The sequence below is a fragment of the Patiria miniata genome, unplaced genomic scaffold (assembly GCF_015706575.1).
Source record: "Patiria miniata isolate m_02_andy unplaced genomic scaffold, ASM1570657v1 HiC_scaffold_29, whole genome shotgun sequence".
NCBI classification, from domain to species: Eukaryota; Metazoa; Echinodermata; class Asteroidea; order Valvatida; family Asterinidae; genus Patiria; species Patiria miniata.
The window spans coordinates 26,386,588-26,399,542 of record NW_024037068.1 but is presented as its reverse complement, the minus strand read 5'-3'; the positions used below and the strand labels follow the sequence as shown (position 1 = coordinate 26,399,542).

Genomic DNA, 12,955 nt, shown 5'->3' with positions numbered 1-12,955 from the left:
AAAACAAACAAACATCCTCTAGGGTGCTTGCAGTGCATCTGGCATATACTATTGTTTCCCTTTTAAAATTCAAAGAAAAATTAACAATGAAATGAAAGTCAAAACCCAAGTATACGGACACCATTTTTGAAGCATCAAACATGTTTAATGGATGAGATGATAGCAGACTGATTTCTTTTCTTTAATTGCTCGTGAGAAACTGATACCGTACATGTACATGAGTGCTAATGTCATTCTGTGCAGACCCTATTAAGTGTTTCTGCCTTATGCTGATGATACTAGACGAACAAATTCAAATAATTAGCACACACCTTGAGTTTTCTAATGCCAGTGAATTGATGGTACTCTTAGTCATTATCTACTTTTTCTGCAGAGTCAATATGAAATAAATCTATAGACCAGTCACTCAGAAAGTAAAAAGAATGTCAGCACAGCGTACTTGCATTCCTGTATTAACAATCACATATGCAGATTTTCTTTTCCTAAAAACAAAAGCCACATGATTATTTCTTGCTTGGGTCAAAACACCCAACTTCTTGAAATTCACAATTACATGTGGAAGACCAATTTCACAAATGTACCAGCAAAAAATCTCAATACTACTAATTAAAAAAAAAGGATAAAATGTTAAAGTTATTTTCATATGACCTACACCATACAGGGATCTGTATATGCATAATCTGTACAAACAAGAAAAAAACTATATGTGTAATATCAAGTTTTGAACAAATCTTTCACAGGCAGTCACTTTCAGATATGAAATCAATATAGTTCTTTGGGGGTGGGTACTCAGGGAAATGAAGAAAACCCTTTCAAATTTAGAGTCGTTCAATTTTGGTATTTTACCGAGTACCCAATTAGAATTGGACCTTCATTTCAGAAAAACCTCAGATAGCACTTGTTTAGAACAAGTAGTCCATTCAATAAAGCCCTACATGTAGGTTGACTTCTATTACTGGTTTCCAAATAGAGCATATGAAATCATGAGTAGAAGACTAACATTGACATGCCAAAATACTCTTGTTGGCCAATGGTTCTTCAATCAAACACAAAATAAAGGATATTCCCCTGATGTAAGAAAGTCTGTAGCCACGACCATTGAGCATAACCCTGAAGTAAATAAACATTTATCATGCAGTGCTGCCACCATTTTCATTTTGTGCAAAAAGGAACCAGACTATTTTTCCTTCCAGCCTCACTTTGGTTACGTTGATTTGAATGGGAAAAAACAAGACAACTGCAACATGAGAATGGTCTATTGAACCACTGTAGTACAATGTACAAATGTCAGAACTCAATTACATGTCAATAGCTTGGGCAAAGCAGGCACTAGGCAGGGGCAGGGCTTGAGGCATAGGAAGGGGGGGGGGGCTATTAGGAAAACATTAAAGCAATTTTAGATGCAACATATCTTACAAATATGCCTACAAATAATGCTTACAAATATGACAATGCAACACCAGCATTGTAAGCAATACATGCTTCATGTCTCTTCCAGAAATCAATCAGTTTGTGTGGCTCTTTTGATCTAAACGTGTACTTTCCTTGTATTCATGAGACTCCATTTCACGTGAAGTCTACTACATAATGATATTTTTATCAGCCAAAATATTCTCTGTCCCAAATCTTCTGAAAAATCACATAGTGCATTTCATCAATAATTAACCTTAAAACAGTGCAAATGCTAAAATGGGAGTCCACGTTAAACATTTTTTAAAGGGGACACAAAAATAAGACGTGACGAAGATGAAGTTGGGAGTTTCTTTACACGGTAGGCTTGTTTTATTCATGTTCACATGTTTATCTATAGATACTTTCAGACAACTACTTTGCATGGATATCGCCAATCACCATGGCAACTTTGTTGCTAAGGACAACAAGCATTTATCCGTAGCAACTACAAATGGTGGGGTGTATGGTGTGTGTGTGTGTTAAGAAATTATGATTTACAAAACTGAGTTAATCATCAACAAATCACTGAACAAAAGGAAAATAGGACAACTTGGATGTGAAACTGCCTTGTTCCAAAACACAAGGCCAATCACATCCGAGTTAATAAGATTCCTTAAGAAATCAACTCAATAATTTACACTTTTCTAAAGAATAAAAGAATAACTAAAAAATAACCCCCTTGACTGTACAAATTTACAAATCACTGTGCCATTAATGCTGTAAAGGCTCCCATAGAAAGATATATTCAAACATTTGTCTCAGATTTGACGTCTGACCAACTAACAGAAATGGGCTGATAGTAGTATTTCGACATTCAATGGTACACACACAGTATAAACTTCCTGCCTCGTTACTAACTAAATGGTTGCCATGGTTACGGAAATGGTTTTCACTGCATGGTGGAGTCTTTGACTTTCCAACAACGATATAAATGGACTTAAACGGGAACAAAAATCAATTAAAAACAGAAAATTGCCACTTCTTACTAGAGGAGGGCTTCAGACACAAAATTCATGGCTCAGTCATTAAAAATACAAGACACACGTTTAAAAATTGTTCAAATTTTCCACAATTTCGTCTCTCAACCTTAAATCTTACACGATAAAAATTGAACATCTTACAATCTTCAAAATCTGTTTTAGATGTTGTTTTTGGAGACTACGAGACCTTGTTCACATTTCTTCAAATTTGTGTGTGCAAAAACTACTAAAAATTGACATTTAATAAAATAAAAAAGGTTCCAAAAGGGAGAATACTTTTGATGCAAGAGATCTGATGCTCTCCAAAATCATACATATCAAGATCTGTCATTGGTTGAAATTGTTTTCTTCCTTCATATAACAACGAGTTTGATTGGCTAGTGTTGCCTTTTGTCTCTTGTACAACCTCAATGTCTCCAATATTGACCATTGATTTGGACCAACACCCATTCAAATCTATTAAAAAAATTGATGGACAAATGTTCAGATTTTTGCAGGGTTGCAGCTATAAGTAAACACTGACTAGACAATGGAATCACACTAATGATCAACAGAACAGCCAACCCACAAACCAAAGGTGTAACAACAACAGACATCACATTCTTACATTCACAGTAGGGACCTATTAAAAATCAAACTATTGAGATGAATATTATACAGGCACTGGCACTTTGCAAACAAAACACTGTAGTGAATCAGTATAATCTGTGAACAATTCTGTTTGAACATGTGGAACAGATAATGCACACCACGCTTAAGTCTCAGCTCAAGTATTCATTAGAATGGTGTGACATAGTATTGTGAACAAAGGACAAACAATGCCACAGAATTCAAGATCCTGACTTCAAACTGATCCAATTCAAATGATCATTACAATAGTATACTCCTGGTTAAATTCAATCATCTATTTTGAACTTGAAGTACAAAGTTGGGGAAGGGGGATTTACAGTTTGAACTTCACTAAGGTTACCAAAGGAAACTGGGAAAAAGAATATTGAGATCAGTACACAGATATGACGAAGTAAATAATACAATAATCCAAACTATATGTACAGATTGTCCATTTTACAAAATGAACATCGGGTTTACTGGGAATACTAGTTGGAAGAAGGTCACAGGGAAAGAATGAGGAATAGGATATCCAGTGTTTTATTTTGAGATTTTCATAGCAGAAATATATCAGATCTCAGGAATGGTACAAAATGAGAGGGACAATTCAAGCCACTGTACACGTTTTCTTTGAGTAATCAATTTACAATCAACTGAGATGTTAGCAGGTTAGTTTGCAATGTTGGCACCTGTCAGAAGCTACACCAGACATCTCTATTCCTCATTCTTCCCCTAACGATGGTCTTAATTTAAAGGGACATATGACGTCCCAATCCTGTACATGGGCTAAAAACAAGTGCAACTAATATCCAAAAACACACTGTGTATCCCAGAAAGCCAAAAGAGTCAATTTTATTCAGCGACAACTGATGAAAGTTGGATCATGTTTTCAGTTTTCCTTCATTTGTTTTTTTTTATAATGCTAGCTTTTAAACTCATTGTGGCAGCATTTCTCGGCATGCCACATGACCCACAATCTGAGACTGGAAGCAGGATAGTCTAAAAAAAAGCCACATTCTGAGCAATAAATTAAGATATGATTCTTGGATGATTATTGACACCTATTTTTAGCCCCATCATTAATATGAGACTTTGTATATAACAACAGGGAATATTTTACAAGGATTCCTTAATTATCTGATCTGTACACATATTGAAATACTTAAGTTACAGGGAGTTCCATCCTCTGTACACTATCTGATGTTGAAGAAATTGATGGATTAAATATTACACCAGATTAACCTGCAAACAGTCAACACTGAAGTTTAAACAGCAGGGCAAATACAACCTGATGACATTAAATTTGGCTAGTTGTTTTTTAAACCAGGGTTGATCACAAGATAAACTGGTAAATTCCTGCAGTAACTAGTTTACCATGTACATTCCTTCAACATCAGACAGTACACAAATGAACCCAGAATATCTAAACCCCCTGCTTTGTGCTACAAGTGTACCTTAGGGTGCTTGGAGAGGTCACTACTTAGGGGGCGGAGTTGGTTTAGTTCCCGCCTCCTATGGCCCCACTGATCGGTAACCCTGCCGAACTAGTAGTGGCTGTACTTTCACTGGTTCCCTGAGATGAGCTGACTGGATCTCTCCGCGCATGTGGCGGGATAAGAATGTCATTGAGTGACGGTTTGATTGCTAGTTCTGTAAGCAGAAACAAAATGGACATAGTTAAGTTTCAATGAGAAACACAACATGCCAAACAAAATGCAAATTGTTAAAAACAAAATTTAAAGAACAAATTACGGTACATTATAAACCTTGAAACTGATGTTACATAGGCCATGAGCTAGAATTTGCAAGGGTTCTATGTCAACAAACACTATGGGGATTATGGAGTATTAGCTTGTACGCATGAACTGTTCATCCATTCAAAAAATAGTGCATACAAGGGACGGGGAAATTTAGACTTTGGGAAAAATGTCCTTCACTGATAGTGATGATTCCAACTGATCTAAAGCAGTATCAACCATTTTACAGTAGAACACTAATAAATAAAACACAATGGGGACAACCAAAGATTGTTTGATAACGCAATTGTTCATTATTGCCACTATCGGCCAGGCGGCCACCACTACCAAGTACAATAGCCTTGAGAAATAATGATCTCATGCTTTGTTCACATGTGCGCTTTTCCACGTGAGCAAGGTGGGGACGAGTGCCACCAAACTCCCATTAAAAAGCCTGAGTGAAGGTGTTGAGTTTACTGCACCTACCCTGTGCGGTGAAGTTGAATAACGGTGGAAGAGGCCGCGTATTGGGTAACCTAGTACCCGGGTCTCGAAGCTCATCAAAGAATTTGTGGGAGCAAGCATCAAGAGGCGATATCCTAGAAGACGGTGTGTACTCCAGGAGTTTACTACAGAGATCAATGGCATCAGACGGAGTCCTGGGCCGGAATACCTGCACAGGGATAAAGGAATGTTACAACTTGCTACGGAGATCAATGGCATCAGAAGTAATGCAAGGCTGGAATACCTGCACAGGGATAAAGGAATGTTACAACTTGCTACAGAGATCAATGGCATCAGAAGTAATGCAAGGCTGGAATACCTGCACAGGGATAAAGGAATGTTACAACTTGCTACGGAGATCAATGGCATCAGAAGTAATGCTAGGCCGGAATACCTGCACAGGGATAAAGGAATGTTACAACTTGCTACGGAGATCAATGGCATCAGAAGTAATGCTAGGCCAGAATACCTGCACAGGGATAAAGGAATGTTACAACTTGCTACGGAGATCAGTGGCATCAGAAGTAATGCTAGGCCAGAATACCTGCACAGGGATAAAGGAATGTTACAACTTGCTACGGAGATCAGTGGCATCAGAAGTAATGCTAGGCCGAAATACCTGCACAGGGATAAAGGAATGTTACAACTTGCTACGGAGATCAGTGGCATCAGAAGTAATGCTAGGCCGGAATACCTGCACAGGGGTAAAGGAATGTTACAACTTGCTACGGAGATCAATGGCATCAGAAGTAATGCTAGGCCGGAATACCTGCACAGGGATAAAGGAATGTTACAACTTGCTACGGAGATCAATGGCATCAGAAGTAATGCTAGGCCAGAATACCTGCACAGGGATAAAGGAATGTTACAACTTGCTACGGAGATCAATGGCATCAGAAGTAATGCTAGGCCGGAATACCTGCACAGGGATAAAGGAATGTTACAACTTGCTACGGAGATCAATGGCATCAGAAGTAATGCTAGGCCGGAATACCTGCACAGGGATAAAGGAATGTTACAACTTGCTACGGAGATCAGTGGCATCAGAAGTAATGCTAGGCCGGAATACCTGCACAGGGGTAAAGGAATGTTACAACTTGCTACGGAGATCAATGGCATCAGAAGTAATGCTAGGCCAGAATACCTGCACAGGGATAAAGGAATGTTACAACTTGCTACGGAGATCAATGGCATCAGAAGTAATGCTAGGCCAGAATACCTGCACAGGGATAAAGGAATGTTACAACTTGCTACGGAGATCAATGGCATCAGAAGTAATGCAAGGCCGGAATACCTGCACAGGGATAAAGGAATGTTACAACTTGCTACGGAGATCAATGGCATCAGAAGTAATGCTAGGCCGGAATACCTGCACAGGGATAAAGGAATGTTACAACTTGCTACGGAGATCAATGGCATCAGAAGTAATGCTAGGCCGGAATACCTGCACAGGGATAAAGGAATGTTACAACTTGCTACGGAGATCAATGGCATCAGAAGTAATGCTAGGCCGGAATACCTGCACAGGGATAAAGGAATGTTACAACTTGCTACGGAGATCAGTGGCATCAGAAGTAATGCTAGGCCGGAATACCTGCACAGGGATAAAGGAATGTTACAACTTGCTACGGAGATCAATGGCATCAGAAGTAATGCTAGGCCGGAATACCTGCACAGGGATAAAGGAATGTTACAACTTGCTACGGAGATCAATGGCATCAGAAGTAATGCTAGGCCAGAATACCTGCACAGGGATAAAGGAATGTTACAACTTGCTACGGAGATCAATGGCATCAGAAGTAATGCAAGGCCGGAATACCTGCACAGGGATAAAGGAATGTTACAACTTGCTACGGAGATCAGTGGCATCAGAAGTAATGCTAGGCCGGAATACCTGCACAGGGGTTGTGCACAAAGCAGATCTATATTATAAGACAGATTTTTTTTGTGTCGGGGTGATATAAATCAAATTAGGTGACCTCCTGCTTTCTAGTGCAGATGTCTTACCACTCGACCACCGAGCTAACGGGATCGGTTGGCTGGTTCGAATCTGATGTACCCGCTGCTATGTACATCAGATTCGAACCAGCCAACTGATCCCGTTAGCTCGGTGCTTGAGTGGCAAGACATCTGCACTAGAAAGCAGGAGGTCGTGGCTCCAAGTCCCACCCGAGTGATTTTTTTCAACTTTCACTCGGGAGGTAACACACTGAGTATACAGTGTTTACACGTTGGTGAAGGGCAAAACCTCATTTGATTCAGATCTATATAGTTTAATATTCAAGGCCTTACCATATTGGATACAAGTATGTCAGTTAGGGTTAGGGATCGGTTGTCTTGTGGTCTAGAAACATACATTGTAGTATTATCCAGACTTGTATTCGAGTCACGAAACATCAAGTCCGAGTCACATTTCTCGAGTCCAAGTCCGAGTCCCGAGTCCTACAGGTCGAGTCCGGGTCACGAGTCACAAAGGTCGAATCCAAGTCCGAGTCACGAGTCACCTCTAACATTGTATTGGAAAAACGTACATTTTAGGGAGTTCAGAGATTCAGAGTCACCTTTGATAAAGTAAAAGGTGGCGATTGAAAGTTTGACGTAGTGCCGGTTTTCTCCTCTATTTTCCTCTTGCAGAACTTGCAATCTGCACTTGATCTTCCATTGGCATTTCTCTTGAAGTTAAGATATCCAAAATTGACAATTTTTGGAGTGGATGCCATCATGATCTACGTTGCAACTTGCATGTAACGTTACCGAAACGGGCAGATCAGTAGACTATTCATATTGTGTTATCGCGATGCGACAGCAATACACGTGTGAACGACAGGACGTCTGACAAGAAAAGTCTGGTACCTTACCCTATCAATCTTGCACCAATGCAGTTTTACGTGCAGACGGCGGGGTACAAGTTTCGGTACATTGATTTCTTTAATCAATATATTGGTAACAGGCCACGGCCACGCACGCACGGCATCGAGCGCCCTGTACATGTATTGCACAGTAAAGAAAACGATCGACTTACGTATGTGCGCGTGTGCAGTGCGGTAATTTCCGTCGAGTCACAAGTCACTTCGAGTCCAAGTCCGAGTCCGAGTCCGAGTACGAGTCGTAAGTCAAAGTGACTCGAGTCCGAGTCATTAAAAAAGTGACTCGAGTCGGACTCGAGTCCGAGTCACGAGTCATACAAGTCTGGTATTATCTTCAGCATTACTGTTCCTAAGCAAGATATATTCCAACTACATCTCTTAATCAGGCAGCAGCTCTCCACAGTTCTGTAACACACCTGCCTTGCTATGAGCCATTTAATACAGTGTTGAGTACGTAAGACTCGTGCCGCTCTTGTAGCATCACTTTCTACTGAGTTTATGCTTTTAAGAAAGGCACATTATTTTACATGTTTGTTAAAACTGATTCAGTCATGTCCATTACAAGTCAACTTTCAAGTCATTTGTAAAGTATCAACCTGGGTACATGAAGGTGAAACGATTGTGTGAAACAGCCTTATGTCGGAGTTTACCTTGTTCCATGGGTGAGGTTTTATCTGTGGGAATTTGAACTCTGTATAGTTGGGATTCATTTCATGGATTTGGTCCCGTGACGGAGTGCCTAGAACCTTGATGATTTCTACTAGTTGATCCACTCCGCTATCCCCAGGAAATATTGGCTGACCCAGGAGTAATTCAGCTAGGACACAGCCGGCTGACCATACATCTATGCACATAAAAGAAATATAAGTTGTAAATGCTAAGCACACAATCTGAGACTGTAAGCAGTAATCACCCAATAGGCGTGCTTACCTTTGAGGAACAAGTTGGTTAATTGGTGATGAAACAATAAAAAACATCTCCATTCATTTTCTGTTATAGTTAATATAACTTTTCTGCTTACTGTTAAGCAGCGCTATGAAATTGGGCCTGGTTGAGTATCAGTTAATATGTGTAATGACATCAAGTTAAAGCACAGAATACATGTAATGTGTGGTCAGGTATCACGTCAAAGGTGGCCTTCGCTGAAACCAAAAGTATTAGGAACAACTTTGATTGACTCAATAAATTAGTTTCAGTCACGCAAACTTTATATAAATTACCATTGACTAGACTGTGTGACTACAACAGTTTATCGTTTGACAACTTTCGTGTGTAAGTAAAATAAACGTCAAACATAATTGAAATCTGAAACACAATTTAGTTCAGCCTGACTCTGGAATGCTGACTTTGAAATGTGTGTAACTTACTAGCTTACCTATATTGCATGTGTAGTCTGTGGCACCAAAGATGAGTTCTGGTGCTCTGTAGTACCTTGAGCAGATGTAAGATACATTAGGCTCACCTGGTACTAGTTGTTTTGCACTGCAGAAAAAACAACACCACATTGTACAAACACATATTTCAAAACTCATAAACACATTAACCCTAACCCCCTGGAGTGATTTACCAGGAACCTTCCTCAATCTTGCAAAATCCAACACCATATGGTAACTCAACACCCAAACTGTTGGACTCTGATTATTGGTGGTATGCCTGACCCCATGTAAGGCATCATCAGTTTACTAGTGCAGTACTCGCTCCAACAGATTCCAACAAAACGTGTGGTTGGATTTTGAAGGGTTGTCCGTGGTTAGGGTTATTGAAATAACGGTCTCTAGAGGGTGAATTTAAACACAATTCTTGCAAAGACAAAACAAACACCCACAATCTGTATGGAACTGTGGTGTACAGACTGTCGTTTTCTGTCATTTACTAATGCGCTCTACAACATTCGACACATTCATTTTTGCTTTCAAAAATATGACAGGTGGTTCAAAATGTTCTCATACTTATTTGTTTTTTGAAACCCAACAGGTATTTCAGAATGAGAATGCAGGTGTGGTTTGGCTTTATAACATGTTATAGGCCTGGCAGCTGATAACACCTGTCACCTTTGACCTGGGTCAGTCTTAAACCGCAACTTTGCAACTACTCCATCACACTAGTATTCCACTGAAATATCCAACTGCAAATATTCCTACCTTCCAAAGTCTATCAGTTTAAGTACCCCTGATTCTGGATCCAAGAGCAAGTTCTGTGGCTTAATATCTCGATGGCAGACTCCTAGAGAATGAATGTAGGCTAGACTGCGGAATAACTGGTACATGTACAACTGGGGAAAAAAAGAAAATAAAAATATCCAAACTTAAGTCTCTTGTAATCTTTGTACAGTAAAATGCAAGTTTGCTTAATGCTGTTGCGTTAAATATTGACTTTTAAAATTGACAAACATCCCCTTAAAACTCCAATGGAAAATTGTTCATGCAAATGAAAGGAGTAGCATTTGGGAGGATTTGTGTACTAACTAGACTTTTCAATAACTGGTATCATGATGCCTCAGCTTTCCATGGGCTCAAGTTTACATGAATTACAAAAAGATTTTGAGAGTTCCATTATGAAATATATCACTTCTGATAAAAAAAACTACAAGCTGAAGGACTGGGTATTATGATTAATGATCATTGCAAAATGCTCTAATAATGACACAAACTTCAAATATAAACAAACAAATAAAAAATATATTGTAATGATTATATGGTGTTTTCCATCGTATGAACAATCTCAAAACGTTTTACAACTAGTTCCCCATTCATCAGGCCACGAGACTATGCTGCAGCCGATATAACCATTATCTTGACTGATTCAGAAGGTGATTCAGAAAAGAATAATAACAGTGACGTGCAGTGACTGCTATGAGGTGTAACCCATATGAGAAACAAAAGGAAATAATTGCACAGATCATTTCCCATACATCATACATTTCCTTTGTTACCACAGACACTAATACATGCTACCCACTCATCCATTGTGTGGTGCATAGGATTGCATCAGGTGGGATTCCACTTCCACCTACAATGTATACACAATTTATAGCATAACTGAGCAAGGTCAAATAGGTTACATGTGGGAAGTTTAATGTCCTCCCACCCACAAACATGTCCGTGTCCATGGCCATTTACTACTGCCTCCAGCAGGTAACAGCAAGAACTATGGCTAACCAGAGATGGACTAACTCACTCCAGCCCACAGCGTATCTACTGGTAGTCTAGTGGCTATTCCAAGGTTGGTCACTTCCTTGGTTGCAATATCTGCATCATGTTGCACAGCAGGAACTATGGCTAACCAGAGATGGACTAACTCACTCCAGCCCACAGTGTATTCTAGTGGCTATTCCAAGGTTGGTCACATCCTTGGTTGCAATATCTGCATCATGTTGCACAGCAGGCAGCCATGATCAAGACGTTTTGTGGTGACATTTTGATCATTGTTTGACTAGAGACATTCACACATTGCTAAAACCTGGCAGGTGTAACTTACTTATCAACTAGGTGACCAATGTTTCTTGATCAAACTTGCACAGTTTACGTTTCAACAATTTCCATCGAAGACCTATTCTCAGTGGTATCGGTACCTTAATTTGGACACAACATGGATTCAAAGAGATCGTTGCCCACACTATTAAAGCGGTACCATGATAATATATTGACTCTTTAGAGTCAAGACACAGTTTGCCATGGTGTCTTAAGGTGGACACAAAATGGCTTCAAAGAGATCGTTGCCCACACTAAGCGGTACCATGATAATATATTGACTCTTTAAAATCAAGACACAGTATGCCATGGTGTCTTAAGGTGGACACAAAATGGATTCAAAGAGATCGTTGCCCACACTAAGCGGTACCATGATAATATATTGACTCTTTAGAGTCAAGACACAGTATGCCATGGTGTCTTAAGTTGGACACAAAATGGATTCAAAGAGATCGTTGCCCACACTAAGCGGTACCATGATAATATATTGACTCTTTAAAATCAAGACACAGTATGCCATGGTGTCTTAAGGTGGACACAAAATGGCTTCAAAGAGATCACTGCCTGTGTTTCCCTGATATTGTGACATGGCAATGGTCAATTACACAGGCCTTACCTTGACGTATAATATTGGTATCGTCTGCTTGTTTTTGCTGTAATGTCTCGCTACCCTATACACTGTCTCTGGAACGTACTCCAACACTAGATTCAGATACACCTCATCTTTCTGCTGTCGGACAAAAAAAAGGAGACAGAAAAGTATAAATAAATGACAAGAAAGACCAGAGTGGAACAAAACTATAGCAATACAAAAAGGAACCAAAAAAAGCTGCAAAAACAAAAAATGTAAGATACAATGTAGATAGGCTTGAGATTATTGGCATGCATGTGCCGGTACAATGACAATGTATGACACAATAGACTTTACATACGTGTACATGTACATGTATGTGTTGTGTGGAGTTTAAGGTAGGCATGAGTAAACCTTTTTGTGTATTCATTGTTACAAAATAAAATCAAGAGCACCAGCAGAAACACCCATAATGCAGACAGTCTATTTCCATCAGTTCACCTACTACAGACAGTGTACAATGTTCCCATTCCCAGGGAAAGCTCACCCCCAGCTATCTGACCTTCCCACCTGTACTTAGCATGACCCACTTCTCCCATTCCCACAATGCTGTAATCCGCCTGACATTGAACTCATACATACAACATTGACCTACGGCATGCCTGTCATCTATACAACCTGCCTTGTGATTCATCATGCACTGGTTTAGGAAAAAGGAAATGGTTAACGTGTCATAGTTTTCAAGGCCTTGGAAAAACTCCCAGAT

At 39.6% G+C, this 12,955-nt stretch overlaps 1 protein-coding gene across 3 annotated transcripts in view; it reads right to left on the bottom strand.

Moving 5' to 3' along the window:
• Nucleotides 1-1,752: 1,752 nt before the first annotated feature.
• LOC119735866 (glycogen synthase kinase-3 beta-like) overlaps nt 1,753-12,955 on the bottom strand; it is a 29,400-nt gene continuing 18,197 nt past the window's right edge. For 2 of the 3 annotated variants that reach the window (XM_038209806.1, XM_038209809.1), the window contains 6 exons: nt 12,235-12,348; nt 10,290-10,420; nt 9,524-9,630; nt 8,799-8,992; nt 5,264-5,450; nt 1,753-4,691 (listed from right to left, as the gene is read on the bottom strand). In XM_038209806.1, coding sequence (XP_038065734.1) covers nt 4,540-4,691; nt 5,264-5,450; nt 8,799-8,992; nt 9,524-9,630; nt 10,290-10,420; nt 12,235-12,348 — 885 coding nt within the window. In that variant the 3' untranslated portion in view covers nt 1,753-4,539. The remainder of the gene's footprint in view (nt 4,692-5,263; nt 5,451-8,798; nt 8,993-9,523; nt 9,631-10,289; nt 10,421-12,234; nt 12,349-12,955) is intronic. The other variant, XM_038209807.1, reaches the window with a different exon arrangement.